Below are 18,246 nucleotides of genomic sequence, written 5' to 3'. Positions count from 1 at the left end.
ATCACTATGAGTTCGAGGCTACCCTAAGACTATACAGTGAATTCCAGGTCACCCTGAGCTAGAGTGAAACCCTACCTCAAAAACTAAAATAATAATAAGGACTGCCATGAGTTTGAGGCCACCCTGAGTCTCCATAGAGAATCCCAGGTCAGCCTGAGCTACAGAGACCCTACCTCGAAAAATAAAAAATTAAAAAAAAAAATGAAAAGAACTTCAAATACATTCAGAGATACCTAAAGCAAGATAAATATAAAGAATCATATCTATATACATTCTAGTTAACTTAAGAAAATCAAGATGAAACCGGGTGTGGGGTTGCACACCTTTAATCCCAGCACTCGGGAGGCAGAGGTAGGAGGATTGCTGTGAGTTCAAGGTCACCCTGAGACTCCATAGTAAACTCCAGGTCAGCCTGGGCTATAGTGAGACCCGACCTCAAAAAACCAAAAAAAAAGAAAATCAAGATGAAAATGAAAGACACAGTGGTTACATTGTCAGTACTCCAAAAGCTAAGGCAGGACACGAGCCCTGGGCTAGAGTGAGTGGGTCCCTGCTTCAAGCCCTTGCAAACATACACACATAGTAGGAATTCAGGTATAGTAGGACGTGCCTATAACATCAGCACTTAAGGCACAAAGAAGATGGACTGTAAGTTTGCAAAGCCCTATCTTTAAAAAAATAAGGCAGTAAGGAATGCTAAGGGTGGAGATGAAGAAATGGAGTGGGACAGAGCTGACAGGGGTGTGGGGAGAAAGGACTGGCCCTGCTGCAGTCCAACTGTAAACCTGCCAGCCTCCAGAACAACAAGCGCTCTACACTGGGCTACACTCCCAATTCGTACCTATTGACCTGTCTGGGGTCTCTACACGATCATTAGGAACAGGACCCTCTCAGCTCATGTAAAAACAGGACTTAGGGTACCTTGAAAAGCATGACTCTTCACATCAGGGAGGAGAAAAACAGAAACAGCTCCCCATCTCATTGTGAGAAAGCATGTTTCTCAGAGTTTTGCTGCATGGCTCTGGCTGGCATAGAATCCCTAGATTCTAGTGAGCCTCTTACAGTGGTCTTCCAAGTACTGAGTATGCCATTACACTCAGCTGATAAGACATCTTGAATTCCATCCTTTATTTCTTTGTTTTAGTTTTTCCTAATTTAATATTTTTGAGACTGGATCTCCCAATGTAGCCCTGCTTGGCAATCCTCCTACATCTGCATCTCAAATGTTGGAATTACAGGCATGAGCCAGCACATGTACCAACTTCCATCTTTTTTTTAAATTAATTAATTAATTAATTAATTTTTATTAACATTTTCCATGATTATAAAATATATCCCATGGTAATTCCCTCCCTCCCCACCCCCACACTTTCCCATTTGAAATTCCCAACTTCCATCTTTTAATTGCCATTTTTTTAAATATTTAAATCATTTTTGTTTATTTGAGAACAACAGACAGAGAAAGAGAGAGAGAGAGAGAGAGAGAGAAAATGAATGGGCACACCAGGGCCTCCAGCCACTGCAAACATAATCCAGACACATGAGCCCCCTTGTGCATCTGGCTAACGTGGGTCCTGGGGAATCAAGCCTCGAACTGGGGTCCTTAGGCTTCACAGGCAAGCACTTAACCACTAAGCCATCTCTCCAGCCCTAATTGCCATATTTTTTTTTAAATAATATCTACAGTTTGGATATTATAATCCAAAAACAGGAAAATTGGTCAATTTTCTTGTATCAATTACAGTAAAAGGACAGGAAAAAAAGGAATGTTGCAGAATTATTATAGAGAGACTGTAAACCATTCAAATAAATGAACTCCAGTATTTATTCTCCATTTTCTTCTTTATTCTAAGAAGAATTCAAGGTAGTTTACCAAGATTCACATAATGAAATCCAAAAAGTAAATTTAAAAATGAATAGGCCAGGAACTTCCAATTAAGACGGCAGCATAGGAACCACGCCAAAGCATCCCAGAGGAGAAAAGCCAAGAAAAAAAACCAGCAAAATACACCCTTCTATTAAAAAGTGAGGTGTACAAGAAATTACCAATGGCAGCAGAGAAGCAGGAGAGATTCAGAGTGTCCAGAGCCCACATACACAGGCAGAAGTGGCTCCGGCTCGACTTGAGCTGCAGGAAAAGCCAGGTGAGGGCATTTTCAACTGACTCCAGAGCTCTTCGTAAACTCAAGAAATGTGGAGAACAGCAGCCAACAACCGAGGAGCAGAGGGAAGAGCAGATCAAGAGGTACAGGATCACTTGGACCAGAGGGAGAACTAGAGATAACATCCACAGCCTCCCTTCCCCCGCTGCTGGCGCAAGCTCCAGCAAGCACCAGAGACCAGAGGAAGGGAGCTCACAGCACCCAGCACCGCCAACCGGAACAGCGATCCAACAACCCAGCCAGCCTACTTAAACCCACAGTGCACCAAAGAGGGACCCAAGCAGGAGTACAGCATAACTGAGACCAAAATTATCCCAAAAGGTAACTGGGATTACACCAGGTCAGTACCCGCCAAATAAGCCTGGTATATAGGCCTGAACCAGACGTGCTAATTGCACCTCCCATATCAGGAAAAATTGCATGTTAAATCTTATGGATGGTCAGATTTGCCATTCTCTTTTTTTTTAAATTTATTTATTTGATAGCGACGGGGGGGGGGGGGGAGGGAGAGAGAATGGGTGCGCCAGGGCTTCCAGCCACTGCAAAGGAACTCCAGACGCGGGCGCCCCCTTGTGCACTGGCTAACGTGGGTCCTGGGGAATTGAGCCTCGAACCAGGGTCCTTAGGCTTCACAGGCAAGCACTTAACCGCTAAGCCATCTCTCCAGCCCAGATTTGCCACTCTTTTTTTTTTTTTTTTGGTTTTTCAAGGTAAGGTTTCACTCTAGCCCAGGCTGACCTGGAATTCACTATGGAGTCTCAGGGTGGTCTCGAACTCACAGCGACCCTCCTACCTCTGCCTCCCGAGTGCTGGGATTAAAGGCGTGCGCCACCATGCCCGGCAGATTTGCCATTCTTAAGTAAGCTGTATTTTGGGTTTGCCATTTATTGCTTCCTGATTTATAGTGGCTTTGTTCCCTCATCTATCATTCATTACAGAAGGGTCTCACTTGGTCACAAACTGACCTGCAATCCTCAACAGACCAGAAATCTTGGCCTTCTACTTGACAGGATTAAGGCTGTGGGGCACCACACACCCAAAGGGACAGTGACTTTGTTAGAGGATCTGGTTGTCATAATACCTACTCTTGCAATAAATACTGTGTTGTTTTTCATTGAAAGTGTACATTGTTTAGTTAACTGTTAGAATCTGCCCTTATTTTGTTTCACTCAGCCTACTTGAATACTCATAGCAGGCAAACCCAACACCTAGGGTCACATTTTTAGATACTCTGAGCGTCTTGAGAGCCACACCTATCACCTTAAGCGCCTACCCTGAAGATATATAACATCAAATTGATTGATACATCTAATAATACTGCAGCTAACTAGAAAATCCAAGCATTAAATTAACCCAAGATATAAAAATATATACATTATAACACAAGAAACACCAAAAAGAAAGACAATATAAATCTGCCAAAAATTATTAATGCATCAGAAATGAACTCCAGTGAGAATGAGTTAGAGGAAATGCCTAAGAAAGATTTCAAAAGAATGATTATAAATATACTCAAAGAAGTCAAAGAAGAAATCAAAGGAATCAAAGAAGACACAGGACACCAAGTTAATGAAATAAAGAGGTCAATACAAGACATATATAAGGAAATAAAAATAATAAAGAAAAAACAGTCAGAATTATTAGCAATGAAGAACACAGTTAATGAAATAAAATACTCTAGAAAATCTCACCAGTAGAAGGAATGAAGGAGAGGATAGAAAATCTAAACTAGAAGTCCAGGTGGCAGATCTAATACAGTCCAACAAAGAGAAAGACAAACTAACAGGAAAATATGAATGGGAATTCAAGATATTCAGGACACTATGAGAAGACCAAACATAAGAATTCAGGATATAGTAGAGGGAGAGGACTTTCACTTCAAAGGCATAGTAGGCATTTTCAACAAAATCACAGAAGAAACCTTCCCCAACATTGGGAAAGAGGTGCCAGTGCAGACACAGGAATCCTTTAGAACACCAACCAGACAAGATCTGGAAAGAACCTCTTCTCGCCATATTATAATTAAACCACCAAACATACAAAGCAAAGAAAAAATATTGAAAGCACTTAGAGATAAAAGTCAAGTTACCTACAAAGACAAGCCCATCAGGATCACAGCAGATTACTCAACACAAGCCTTAAAAGCAAAAGGGCTTGGAGTGATGTATTCCAAGTTATGAAAGATAACAACTGTCAATCCAGGTTACTTTATCCTGCAAAGCTACCCATTCAAATAGATGGAGAAATTAAGGATATTCCACAACAAAAGCAGGCTAAAGGAATATTTGAAGACAAAACCAGCTCTACAGAAAATACCTGAAAGAATCCTCCATGCTGAAGAAAAGCAAAGCACACATAAAAGAAACATGGAAAAAACGAACAATACTCAAAGACTACTTAACACCAGAGAGCAAAGGTAAAACCAGAACTTCCAAAAAAAAAAAAAAGGCAAAAATAAATACAAACCTTTCAATAATATCTCTTAATATCAAATGGCCTCAATGCCCCAACCAAAAGACACAGGTTTGCAGACTGGGTTAAAAAGCAGGATCCTTCAATTTGTTGCCTCCAAGAAACTCACCTTTCTACAAAGAATGGACACTATCTCACGGTGAAAGGTTGGAAAACGGTGTTTCAAGTAAATAAGCCTAGAAAACAAGCAGAGGTTGCTATCCTAATATCTGACAAGGTAGACTTCAGTCCAACATTAGTTAGGAAAGATAAGAAAAGTCACTTTATATTGATGAAAGGCACACTCCAACAGGAGGACATTACAATCCTAAATAAATATGCACCTAACATGGGGGCTCCCAACTTCATCAAACAAACGCTATTAAAACTAAGATCCTATATAACATAAAACACAGTGGAAGTGGGTGACTTCAACACTCTATTCTCATCAATTGACAGGTCATCCAGGCAAAAAAAAAACAGAGAGGCATCTGGATTAAATGGGGTCATAGAAGAAGTGGACCTAACAGATATATACAGGACATTTCATCCAAATGCTGCAGAATATACATTCTTACATGAACATTCTCTAAAACCGTCCATATATTAGGACACAAAGCAAATCTTAACAAATACAGGAAAATTGAAATAATTGCTTGCATTTTATCTGACCATAATGGAATCAAACTACAAATCAATAGCAAGAAAAACTATAGAGCATACGCAAAATCATGGAAACTAAACAATACACTTCTAAATGATGAATGGGTCAATGAAGAAATCAAGAAGGAAATCAAAAAATTCACAAGAGTCAAGTGGTAATGAGAACACAACATACCAAAACCTTGGGACATGTGGTGGTTTGATTCAGGTGTCCCCCATAAACTTAGGTGTTGCGAATGCTAGCTCCCCAGCTGATGGATATTTGGGAATTAATGCCTCCTGGAGGGAGTGTATTGTTGGGGGCGGGCTTATGGGCTTTATAGCCAGTTTCCCCATGCCAGTGTTTGGCACACCCTCCTGTTGCTGTGGTCCATCTTCTGTTGGCCAGGGGGTGATGTCCACCCTCTGCTCATGCCATCGTTTTCCCCTGCCATCGTGGAGCTTCCCCTCGAGCCTGTAAGCCAAATAAACCTCTTTTTCCCAGAAGCTACTCTTGGTTGGGTGATTTCTACCAGCAATGCGAACCGGACTGCAACAGGACACAATGAAGACAATTCTAAAAGGTAAATTTATAGCTTTAAGTGCCTATATTAAGAAATTAGAGGGCTGGAGAGATGGCTTGGTGGTTAAGCGCTTGCCTGTGAAGCCTAAGGACCCCGGTTCAAGGCTCAATTCCCCAGGACCCACGTTAGCCAGATGCACAAGGGGTCGCATGCGTCTGGAGTTAGTTTGCAGTGGCTGGAAGCCCTGGTGCGCCCATTCTCTCTCTCTTTCTCTCTCTGTCACTCTCAAATAAATAAAAAATTAAAAAAGAAAAAAAAAAAAAAAAAAAAAGAAATTAGAAAGGTCTCAAGTAAACAACCTAATGCTTCACCTTAAAACCTTGGAAAAGAAAAACAAGGCAAACCAAAAATCAGTACACGGAAGCTGGGCGTGGTGGCACACACCTTTAATCCCAGCACTTGGGAGGCAGGTAGGATTGCCATGAGTTTGAGGCCACCCTGAAACTCCATAGTGAATTCCAGGTCAGCCTGGGCTAGAGTGAAACCCTACTTTGAAAAACAAAAACAAACAAAACAAAAATCAGCATACAGGAAGAAATAATAAAGATTAGGGCAAAAATTAATGAAATAGAAACCAAAAAAAAAAAAAAAAAACAATCCAAGGAATCCATGAAACAAAGAGTTGGTTCTTTGAAAGGCTAAACAAGATGGATAAACTCATAGCAAATGTGACCAAAAGAAAGAGAGACACAAATTAATAAAATTAGAGATGAAAAGGACAGCATCGCAACAGATAGCAGAGAAATTCAAAAAATCATAGGGACACAGTATAAAAACATACACTCCACTAAGTATGAAAATCTGAAAGAAATGGATGATTTCCTTAATTTATATGACCTACCTAAACTAAATCAAGATGAGATTAATCACTTAAGTAGACCTATAACAAGTATAGAGATCCAAGCAGTTACCAAAAATTCCCAACTAAGGCCAGGTGTGGTGGTGTGCACATTTAATCCCAGCACTCCAGAGGCAGAGGTAGGAGGATTGCCATGAATTTGAGGCCACCCTGAGACTACGTAGTGAATTCCAGGTCAGCCTGAGCTAGAGCAAGATCCTAACTCAAAAAAAAGAAGGAAAAAAATTCCCGACTAAAAAAAGTCCAAGCCCACAAGGATTCATTGCTGAATTTTACCAGACCTTCAGGGAAAAACTAACATCGTTGCTTCTTAAGCTTTTCCATAAAACAGAAAAAGAAGGAATCCTACCAAATTCCTTCTACCAAGCCAGCATCACCCTGATACCAAAACCAGGCAAAGATAGAACAAAAAAAGAAAATTACAGACCAATCTCCCTCATGAACATAGATGCAAAAATTTTCAACCAAATATTGGCAAACAGGACACAAGAATATATCAGAAAGACCATTCACCCCAACCAAATAGGCTTTATCCCAGAGATTCAGGAATAGTTCAACATACGCAAATCGATAAATGTAATACATTATATAAATGCACTAAGGGCAAAAATAACATGATCATCTCAATAGATGCAGAGAAAGCATTTTACAAAAATCCAACATCCCTTCATGATTAAAATCCTACAGAGACTGGGAACAGAAGGAACATATCTCAATATAATAAAGACTATTTATGACAAGCCTACAGCGAACATATTACTAAATGAGGAAAAACTGGAAGCTTTTCCACTAAAATCAGGAACAAGACAAGGGTGTCCACTGTCCTCACTTTTATTTAATATAGTTCTGGAAGTCTCAGCCATAGCAATAAGGCAAGAGATGCACATAAAAGGGATACAAATTGGAAGAGATCAAGTTATCATTATTTGCAGATGACATGATTCTATACATAAAGGACCCTAAAGACTCTACCAGCAAACTGTTAGAGCTGATAAACACCTACAACCATGTAGCAGGATACAAAATAAATACACAGAAATCAGTAGCCTTCATATATGCTAACAACAAATACACAGAGGATGAAATCAGAGAACCACTCCCATTAATAATTGCATCAAAAAATAATAAAATACCTTGGAATAAACCTAACCAAGGAAGTGAAGGATCTCTACAATGAAAACTTTAAAACACTCAAACGAGAAATTGCAGAAGACACTAGAAAATGGAAAAACATCCCTTGTTCCTGGATTGGAAGAATCAATATTGTGAAAATGGCAATCTTACCAAAAGCAATCTACACATTTAATGCAACCCCCATCAAAATTCCAATGGCATTCTTCACAGAAATAGGAAAAACAATCCAAAAGTTCATTTGTAATCACAAAAAATCCTGAATATCTAAAACAATACTGAGCAACAAAAATAAGGCTGGCAGTATCACCATACCTGATTTTAACCTATACTACAGAACCACAGTAACAAAAACAGCATGGTACTGGCACAAAAGCAGACATGTAGATCAATGGAACAGAATAGAGGACCCAGATGTAAGTCTGGGTAGCCACAGCCACTTGATACTCGATAAAACTGCCAAAAATACTCATTGGAGAAAAGACAGCCTCTTCAGAAAATGGTGCTGGGAAAACTGGGTATGTATCTGGAGAAGGATGAAAATAGATTCTTCTTTATCTGCATGCACAAGAATTAAGTCCAAATGGATTAAAGACCTTAACATCAGACCTGAAACTCTGTAACTGCTAAAGGAAAAAGTAGGGGAAACTCTCCAACACATTGGTCTTGGCAAAGACTTTCTGAATATAACCCCAATTGCTCAGGCAATAAAACCACATATTAACTACTTGGACCTCATGAGATTACAAAGATTTTGCACTGCAAAGGACACTGTGAACAAAGCAAAGAGGCAACCTACAGAATGGGAAAAAATCTTCGCCAGCTATACATCTGATAGAGGATTAATACCTAGGATATTCAAAGAACTCAGAAAATTAAATAAGATATCAAACCCATTAAAAAATGAGCTACAGAACTAAATAGAGTTTTCTCAGAAGAGGAAATACGGATGGCATATAAGCATCTAAAACCCATTCTACATCCCTAGTCATCAAGGACATGCAGATTAAAACTACGTTGTGATTCCATCTCACCTCTATCAGATTGGCTACCATCATGAAGACAAATGACCATAAATGCTAGAGAGGATGTAGAAAAAGAGGAACCCTTCCACACTGTTGGTGGGAATGAAATCTGGTCCAGCCATTATGGAAATCAGTGTGGAGGTTCCTGAGACAGCTAAAAATAGATCTACCATATGACCCAGCTATAGCACTACTAGGCATATATCCTAAGGACTCATCTTATTACTTTAGAGATACTTGCTCAACCATGTTTATTGCCTCTCAATTCACAATAGCTGGGAAATGGAACTAGCTTAGATGCCCCTCAACTGATGAGTGGATAATGAAGATAAGGAAGAAGCCATTCTGGATGCAGTTAAATAGGAGAAAGAGAAAACACCAGTGAAGATATTCAACAATGGACACTGCAAGCCTCATATTTGGCCAGACAGGCCAAATGAGCCAATGGGTGTAATAGTGGCATGCCTGTCATGTTGGAAACCAACTGCCCTCTAATTTGTACGACAAGGCCCACTCCATGGGAGGGAATACATCCCTGATACTGAAAACTTAAAACAGGGGTAGTCATGAGCACTAGGGGTGTAATGTCTGTGTTGTCTGGCTAAATGTATATACTATGCACATCAAACTGCCCAGTAAGCACTTCTCTTAATGTTTACATACTCTTATATTAATGCTACTCTCCCTTTTGGTACAGAATCTTCTCTCTTTAGATGGCAGTGACCTTGGGACGACTCAGAAGGTATCATGGTACTGGAAAGAAGTGACCAGAGTGCTCAGTATTGCAATACCTCTAACACACCTTCCAAGGCTCATGGTCTATTGTGGAAGAGGTGGCAGAAAGAATGTAAGAGCCAAAGGAAGGGTAGGACTCCTTACAACATACTCCCCCCAGACACAAAATGGTCTGGATATCCATGACCTCACAGTGCCTGACACTACCTACACAAGACCATCAGAATAGGAGGAAAAGATCATGACATCAAAATAAAAGAGACTGATTGAGGGGGGAGGGGTATGATGGAGAATGGAGTTTCAAAGAAGAAAGTGGGGGAAGGGAGGGTATTACCATGGGATATTGTTTATAATCATGGAAGTTGTTAATAAAAAATTGTGAAAAGAAAAAAAAAGATGAATTGGGCAGCGGGGTGTGGAGAAGCACACCTGCATACCCTTAATCCCCACACTCAGGAGGCAGAGGTGGGATTGCTGTGTGTTCAAGGACACCCTGAGACTACATAGTGAATTCCAGGTCAGCCTGGGCTAGAGTGAGACCCTACCTCTAAAAACAAAACAAGAAGGGGGTTATGGGCTGGAGAGCTAGCTTAGCAGTTAAAGCACTTGCCTGTAAGGACCCCGGTACCCACGTAAGCTAGCTGCACAAGGTGGCACAAGTATCTAGAGTTTGTATGCATGATTGGAAGCCCTGATATGCCCATTCTCTCTCTCTCAAATAAATAAATATAAATCTTTTAAAATACAGCAAGGACAAATAATAGGAAAATAATCTGGATATGGTGCTAAGATCAATTCCAAAAATCCACGCTATACATTTCTATTTGCTTGCTCAGGAGGATCATAAATTTAGCTTTAAATATTTACACAGTCACACAAAGGGACATAGCCAAACAAAATTTTCAGGAAAATGCTAGTTTTCAGGGGAAACCATTTTAGGCTAGGCATGGTAGCACATGCCTTTAATTCCAGTACTCAAAAGGCAAAGGCAGGAGGATCATGAGTTGGGGAGAGAATGGGCATGCCACTGCAAACTAACTCCAGATGCATGTGCAACCTTGTGCATCTGGCTCTACAGGCAAACACCTTAACTAAACCATCCCTCCAGCCCTGTCCCTTTTAATATAACAGGATTATGCTGCACTGCTAACTGTAACCTTCTCTGGGAATTTCTTTCTTTCTTTTTATCATTTTTCAAGGTAGGGTCTAGCTCTAGCCCAGGCTGACCTGGAATTCACCATTCCCAAAGGACCCAGGTTTGATTCCCCAGGAAACCATGTAAGCCAGATGCAGAAGGTGGAACATGCATCTGAAGTTCGTTTGCAGTGGCTGGAGGCCCTGGCACACCCTTCTCTCTCTCTTTCTCTCTCTCTCCCCCTGCCTTTCTGTCAAATAAATAAATAAATATTTTAAAAACAGGGACAGAATTCAAAAGACCAGAGAATGACTCAGTTAAAAAAAAAAAACAAAAAAAAACGGGGGGGGGGGGCAGGCAGGAAAATGGCTTAGCAGTTACGGCGTTTGCCTGCAAAATCTAATGACCCCAGTTTGATTCCCTAGAACCCATGTAAGCCAGATGCACAAGGAGGCACATGTGTGCCCATTCTCTCTATCCACCTCTTTTTCTCTCTCTCAAATGAATAAATAAAAAATAAAAACTTTGAGCTGGAGGGATAGCTTACTAGTTAAAGTGTTTGTCTGCAAAGCCAAAGGACCTATGTTTGATTTCCCAGGACCCACGTTAGCCACATGCACAAGGGAGCACATGCGTCTGGAGTTCGTTTGCAGTGGCTGGAGGCCCTGGTGTGCCCATTCTCTCTCTCTCTATCCCTCTTTCTCTATCAGGTAAACAAATAAATAAAAATAAAGCATTTAAAAACAAATAAAAATTTTAAAAAATCTTTACATATGGGAAAACTAAAGGGATATCCATTATGATTCATTCCAGGTATATGGCTTAATCCAGGATAAAGATTTAAGGACAATGACTGGCCCTCATTTATTTTAAAATTTTTTAATGCGTAAGTATTGTCTCAATCAAGTTTCTGAAAGAAACTTTTCCTGACAGGTGCCTGGACTTCCTAGTCTATATGGGTAAACGGGCTCAGAGCCACTTACTAAGTGATTAGCTAGGGCTGGAGAGATGATTCAGCAGTTCAAAGCACTTGCTTGCAAAGCTTGATGGTGTACAATGACTCCTCAGTACTCACATCAAGCCAGATGCAAAGCGGCACATACATCTGGAGTTCTTTGGCAGAGGCAGGATGCCTTGGCACGCTCATTGCCTCTCTCTCATTCTTTCTTCTGCTTGCAAATAAATAAAAAATATTCTAGGGGCTGGAGAGATGGCTTAGCAGTTAAGGCACATGCCCGCAAAGCCTAAGGACCCAGGTTCTACTCTCCAGGTCCCACATAAGCCAGATGCACACAGTGGTGCATGCATCTGGAGTTCATTTGCAGTGGCTAGAGGTCCTGGCGCACCCATTCTCACTCTCTCCCCCTGTGTCTCAAATAAATAAATAAATAAATCTTTTATATGTATGTATGTATGTATGTATGTGTACACACACACACACACGCATATATATATATTCTAGAGCCAGGTATGGTGGCACAAGCCTTTAATCCCAGCACTCAGAATGCAGTAGTAGGAGGATCGCTATAAGTTCAAGGCCACCCTGAAACTACATAGTGAATTCCAGGTCAGCCTGGGCTAGTGTGAGACCCTACATCAAAAATTAAAATAAAAAAAAAAAAAGCAAAGTTCTAAAAAGTAAAAACTGATCAGCCAAACTGGGACAGGAGTACATGTTCTTATGAAAACTAAGAAGGCAGAGCAGGAGAAATGGCTTAAGCTGCTTGCCTACAAAACCTAAGGACCCAGATTCAACTACCCATGACCCACATTAAGTCAGATGTACAAAGTGGCATATGCGCCTGGAGACCTTGGCACGCCCATTCATTCTCTTTCTCTCTCTCTGCCTCTTTCTCTCTTTCAAATTAAAAAGAAAAAAAAAAAAAGCCAGGCATGGTGGCACATGGCTTTAATTCTAGCATTCAGGAGGCAGAGATCCCAAATATCTCTTACCTGACCTTGATCTCTACAAAGGATACATTATAAAGGTAAAAAAGATTTTTTTTAATGTATTTTAAATTATTTTATTTATTTATTGCAAAGAGCAAGTGTTAGAGAGAATGGGCATGCCAGGACCTCCAGCCACTGTAAACAAATTTCAGGTACATGTGCCACCCTATGCATCTGGCTTATGTGGTTACTGGGGAATCAAACCTGGATTCTTAGGCTTCACAGGCAGACACCTTAACTGCTAAGCCAGCTCTCCAGCCCAAGTAAGTAAAAATGTTTTAATGTTGGGATACAGCTCAGTGACAGAGTACTTGCCCAGCATGTGCAGAGGCCTAGGTTCAATCCCTCATACTTCAACCAATCAGATTTAACTGAGAATCAATAAAGAAAAAAAGGACTTAGTACAGGTGAGTGTGAGACTGCATGCTACTCAAGAGGCTGAAGCAGGATCATGAGTTCCAGGCCAGCCAAGGTTACACAGTAAGACTCTTGTATCAATGTGTTTTTGTTTTTTAATACATTTTAAAAATTTATTTGAGTGAGAAAGAGAGAGAGAAAGAGGCAGATAGAGAATGGGCAAGCCAGGGCCTTCAGCCACTGCAAACAAACTCCAGATGCATGTCCCACTTTGTGCAGCTGGCTGATGTGGGTCCTGAGGAATCAAACCTGGGTCCATTGGCTTTGCAGACAAGTGCCTTCACTACCAAGCCATCTCTCCAGTCCTCAACATGTTTGTAAACTTCCACTGAGCCATCATCCCAGCCCATCAATCTCAAATGTTTGTTTGTTTGTTTTCTTTCAAAAAGGGAGTTCTTGGGCTGGAGAAATGGCTTAGTGGTTAAAGTTCTTGCCTTCCAAGCCAAAGGAACCGGGTTCAATTCCCCAGAACCCACATAAGCCAGAGATAAAACATGCATCTAGAGTTCCTTTGCAGGGCTGGGAGGCTCTAGCATGTCCATATTCATTCTCTCTCTCTCTCTCTCAATAAGTAAATAAAATTTATTTAAAAAAAAATTTAAAAAGGAGAGGACTGGAGAAATGGTTTAGCAGTTAAGATGCTTGTCTGCAAATGTACAAGGTGGCACATGTGTCTGGAGTTTGTTTTCAGAAGCTAAAGGCTCTGGCACATACTTTCTCTCTATTCTCTCTCAAATAAATAAAATAAAATAAATATTTTTTTAAAGAAAAGGAGGGGGAGTTCTTAAACCAGGCGTGGTAGCACACACCTTTAATCCCACCACTCAGGAGGCAGAGGTAGGTGGACTGTCATGAGTTCGAGGCCACTCTGAAACTACCTAGTCAGCCTGGGCTAGAGTGAGAGAGACCCTACCTCAAATAACAAAAAAATAAATGCAGCCTGTGGGTTAAGCTCAGTAGGTAAAACACTTACCTCACAAGCACGAGTCCCAGAGTTTAGATCACCACACCAGAACCCACATAAAGCCAGACACAGAGCTCAAGTGTCTGTAATCACACCATGCAGGCAGAGCAGTAAGAAGTGAACCTTCAGGAAGCTCACAAACCAGCTGGCCAGGCCAAGGCAGGAAATGAGACTACTCAGCCTTAACAGAAGGTGAGGACCCCCAGGTCAAATTCTAACCTCCCAAAGCACATTATGGCCTGTACAAACCCACACTTACACACACACATAAACCAGCTTGTGTTTCAAAGTGATATAATACACAGAGACCATTTAGTACAGGAACACGGCCTGAAAAAAAAAGACCAAGTTGCTACCGACATTCATTGCTAGAAATTACAACAGAGGGCTGGAAAGATGGCTCAAGGTGTTTGCCTGCAAAACCTAACAACCTGAGCTCCATACCCTAGTGCCCACATAAAGCTAGATGCACAAAGTGGCGCATGCATTTAGTTTGTTTGCAGTGGCTAGAAGTCCTGACATGCCCATTCTCTGTCTCTCTGCTTGCAAATAAATAAAAATATTTTTAAAATAAAAAAAAAGAAAGAGGAGAGCTGGAGGAATGGCTTAGCGGTTAAAGTGTTTGCCTGTAAAGCCGAAGGACCTAGGTTTGATTCCCCAGGACCCACATAAACCAGATGCACAAGGGGGTGCATGCGTCTGGAGTTCGTTTGTAGTGGCTGGAGGCCCTGGTGTGCGTGCTCTCTCTCCCTCCCTCCCCCATCTTACTCTGTCAAATAAATAAATAAATATTTTAAAAAAAGAGAGAGAGGAGGGAAATCATGGTACCAACACATGATATAACCATACAAAGTTCTTACATAATAAAAAAAGGGGGGAGGCATTGGAGAGATGGCTTAGCGATTAAGGTGCTTGCCTACAAAGCCAAAGGACGCAGGTTCAATTTCCCAGTACCCATGTAAAGCCAGATGCACAAGGTGGCATATGTGTCTGGATTTCTTTGCAGCAGCTAGAGGCCCTGGATGGCTCAACTCTTCCCTCTATCTGCCTCTCTCTCTCTCTCTTAAATAAAATATTTTTAAAAAGAAATTAGAACAGAATTAGACTAGCTTAAACACAAAAATTATATAATCTGTGTGATAAATATCTACTCCCCACTGCATAGTTTAAAAAAATCCTGGTGCTTGAGAAATGGCTCAGTGGTTAAAGCAGCATGTTTGTAAAGGCTGATAGCCCGGGTTCAATTCTCTAGTACCCATATAAGCCAGATGCACAGAGTGGCACATGCATCTAGAGTTCATTTCCAGTGGCAGGAAACCTTAACATAGAGTATGGACTCATTCTCTCTTATCTGCCTCTTTCTCTAATAAAAATGTTCTTTAAGGGCTGGAGAGATTGCTTAATGGCTAAAGCATTTGCCTGCAAAGCCAAAGGATCCCAGTTAGATTCTCCAGGACCCACATAAGACAGATGCATAAGGGGGTGCATGTGTCTGGAGTTCGTTGGCTGTGATTGGAGACCCTGACATACCCATTCTTTCTCTCTCTCTCTCTCTCTCTCAAATAAATACATTTTTTTAAATGTTCTTTAAAAAATTCACTGGGGCTGGGCGTGGTGGCGCACACCTTTAATCCTAGCACTCAGGAGGCAGAGGTAGGAGAATCGCCGTGAGTTTAAGGCCACCCTGAAACTACATAGTGAAATCCAGGACAGCCTGAGCTAGCGTGAGACCCTATCTCGAAAAACAAAACAAAAACAAAAATAAGTTCACTGGGGCTGGTGGCACACACCTTTAATCTCAGCACTCAGGAGGCAGAGGTAGGAAGATCACTGTGATTATGAGGCCAGCCTGAGACTACATAGTGAATTCCAGATCAGCCTGGGCTAGAGTGAGACCCTACCTCAAAAAAACAAAAAAGAAAAATAAATAAAATTATTTTAAGGGATTGAAGAGATGCTCAGTGGTTAAGGTACTTACCTATAAAGACTAATGGCCTCAGCTTGTTTCCCCAGTAGCCAAATAAAGGCAAATGCACCCTGACACATGCATCTAGAGTCTATCTACAGCACCTGAAGGCCCTGGTACACCCATTCTCTCTCTGTCTCTCTGCTTGCAAATAATAAAAATAATATAGATAAACTGCTTACTAAAAAATTTCTTATGGGCTGGAGAGATGGCCTAGCGGTTAAGTGCTTGCCTGTGAAGCCTAAGGACCCCGGTTCGAGGCTCAATTCCCCAGGACCCACGTTAGCCAGATGCACAAGGGGGCGCACACGTCTGGAGTTCGTTTGCAGTGGCTGGAGGCCCTGGCGCGCCCATTCTCTCTCTCTCTCTATCTGCCTCTTTCTCTCTCTGTCTGTTGCTCTCAAATAAATAAATAAAAGTAAACAAAAAAAAATTCTTATGCCGGGCATGGTGGCACATGCCTTTAATCCCAGCACTCAGGACGCAGAGGTATGAGGATTGCCATGAGTTTGAGGCCACCCTGAGACTACATAATGAATTCCAGGTCAGCCTGAGCTACAGTGAGACCCTACCTCAAAAAACCAAAATCTTAGGACTTGAGAGAAGGCTTAGCAGTTAGGAACTTGCCTGAGAATACTAGGGGCCCAGGTTTGACTCCCCAGAACCCACATAAGCCAGATGCACAAGGTGGCACACACATCTGGAGTTTGTTTGCAGGGGCTAAGGCCCTAGCACACCAATTCTCTCCCTCTCATAAATAAAAAAAAGACATTTTCTAATATTCCTGAAATTTCCTTTTTTTTTTTCAAGGTAGGATTTCACTCTAGCCCAGACTGACCTGGAATTCACTATGTGGTCTCAGGGTGGCCTCAAACTCATGGTGATCCTCCTACCTCTGCTTCCTGAGTGCTATGAGTTTGAGGCCAGCCTGGGCTACAGTGAAACCCAAACTGGGGGGTGAGGGGAAAGTAAACTGACAGAGAGCAAAAACTTACTCTTTTCAATGAGCTGGTCCTGAACTCCTGCCAATGCACTTACTGCCTAAAAGAAAAGCCACAAGTTACTAGAAAAATAACCACACACTGCAGGAGAGAAAGCCACATAAGGAGGAAGGGATAGGGAAAACCCACATTCCACAACCCAGGACCACAGAGAGGCGTGCCCTCCACCACCACCACTTACAGCTGCCGAAGTAACAGAAGATTTGCTGAAGAGTCGTTCAGCTTCCTTAAACTTCCGGTTCCTCCTATCGTTTTTGCTATTGGAGTTTCTAAAACACACAGAAGAATTGATTTAAATAAACATCCAGCTATGCCAACAGCTCAAGCTGAGGGAGATGCAAGGAACTGTTTTAACTAAGTTCCATACAGGAATACCTCAGATCTCACACAACAGCCCAATCAACTTATTTTTATACACACACACAGATAGGTAGACAGACAGACAGATAGGGAAACAGACAGAGTGGGAGGGATGGCTTATCCATTAAGGCATTTGCCTGCAAAGCCAAGAGATCCAGATTCAATTCCCCAGGACCCATGTTAGCCAGATGCACAAGGGGGCACACATATCTGGAGCTCGTATGCAGTGGCTGGAGGCCCTGGTGTGCCCATTCTCTCTCTCTCTCTCCCCCTCTTTCTCTGTTTAAATAAATAAGTAAAAGTATGTGCCACCACACCCAGACAGCCCAATGAGCTCAATTAAAAAAAAAAAAGAAAGAAAAGAAAACAGATAGAAAACAGGCACATCTGAGCCTCTAGCCCTGCAAACAAACTCCAGATGCATGTGCCACCTTGTACTTCTGGCTTATGTGAGTCCTGGGGAGTAGAACCTGAGTTCTTTGGCTTCGCAGGCAAGTGCTAAATCATCACTACAGCCCCCAATCAACCTTTATGTGAGGGCTCAGCAGTTAAGGTGCTTGCCTGCAAAGCCTAAGGACCCAGGTTCAACTCCCCAGAAGCCACATAAGCCAGATGCACAACGTGGCACGTGCATCTGGAGTTCACTTGCAGGGGCTAGAGACCCTGGCATACCCATTCTCTATCTGCTTCTTCTTTCTCTCTCTCAAATAAACAAATACTTAAAAAAAAAAAACTTTATGTGAATGTGAATGTTACAGGATCTTCCAATGGTATGTACCCTTAGCAGAAAGTGAGGTTATCTTAGCTGCTGCAATAACAGTACCATGTCCTTATTGAGTCATTCGTCTATTCACCTGCTTTTAA

At 41.6% G+C, this 18,246-nt stretch overlaps 1 protein-coding gene across 6 annotated transcripts in view; it reads right to left on the bottom strand.

Annotated features, from left to right (window-relative positions):
* Positions 1-18,246, bottom strand: part of Meaf6 (MYST/Esa1 associated factor 6) — a 44,115-nt gene that overhangs the window by 22,759 nt on the left and 3,110 nt on the right. For all 6 annotated transcript variants that reach the window (XM_045149588.1, XM_045149590.1, XM_045149589.1 and 3 more), the window contains exons 3-4: positions 17,204-17,291; positions 17,017-17,062 (exon numbers count right to left, since the gene is read on the bottom strand). In XM_045149588.1, the coding sequence (XP_045005523.1) occupies positions 17,017-17,062; positions 17,204-17,291 (134 nt within the window). The remainder of the gene's footprint in view (positions 1-17,016; positions 17,063-17,203; positions 17,292-18,246) is intronic.

Source organism: Jaculus jaculus, chromosome 5 (genome assembly GCF_020740685.1).
Source record: "Jaculus jaculus isolate mJacJac1 chromosome 5, mJacJac1.mat.Y.cur, whole genome shotgun sequence".
Taxonomy (NCBI): domain Eukaryota; kingdom Metazoa; phylum Chordata; class Mammalia; order Rodentia; family Dipodidae; genus Jaculus; species Jaculus jaculus.
This window is presented reverse-complemented; position numbering and strand designations above follow the sequence as displayed.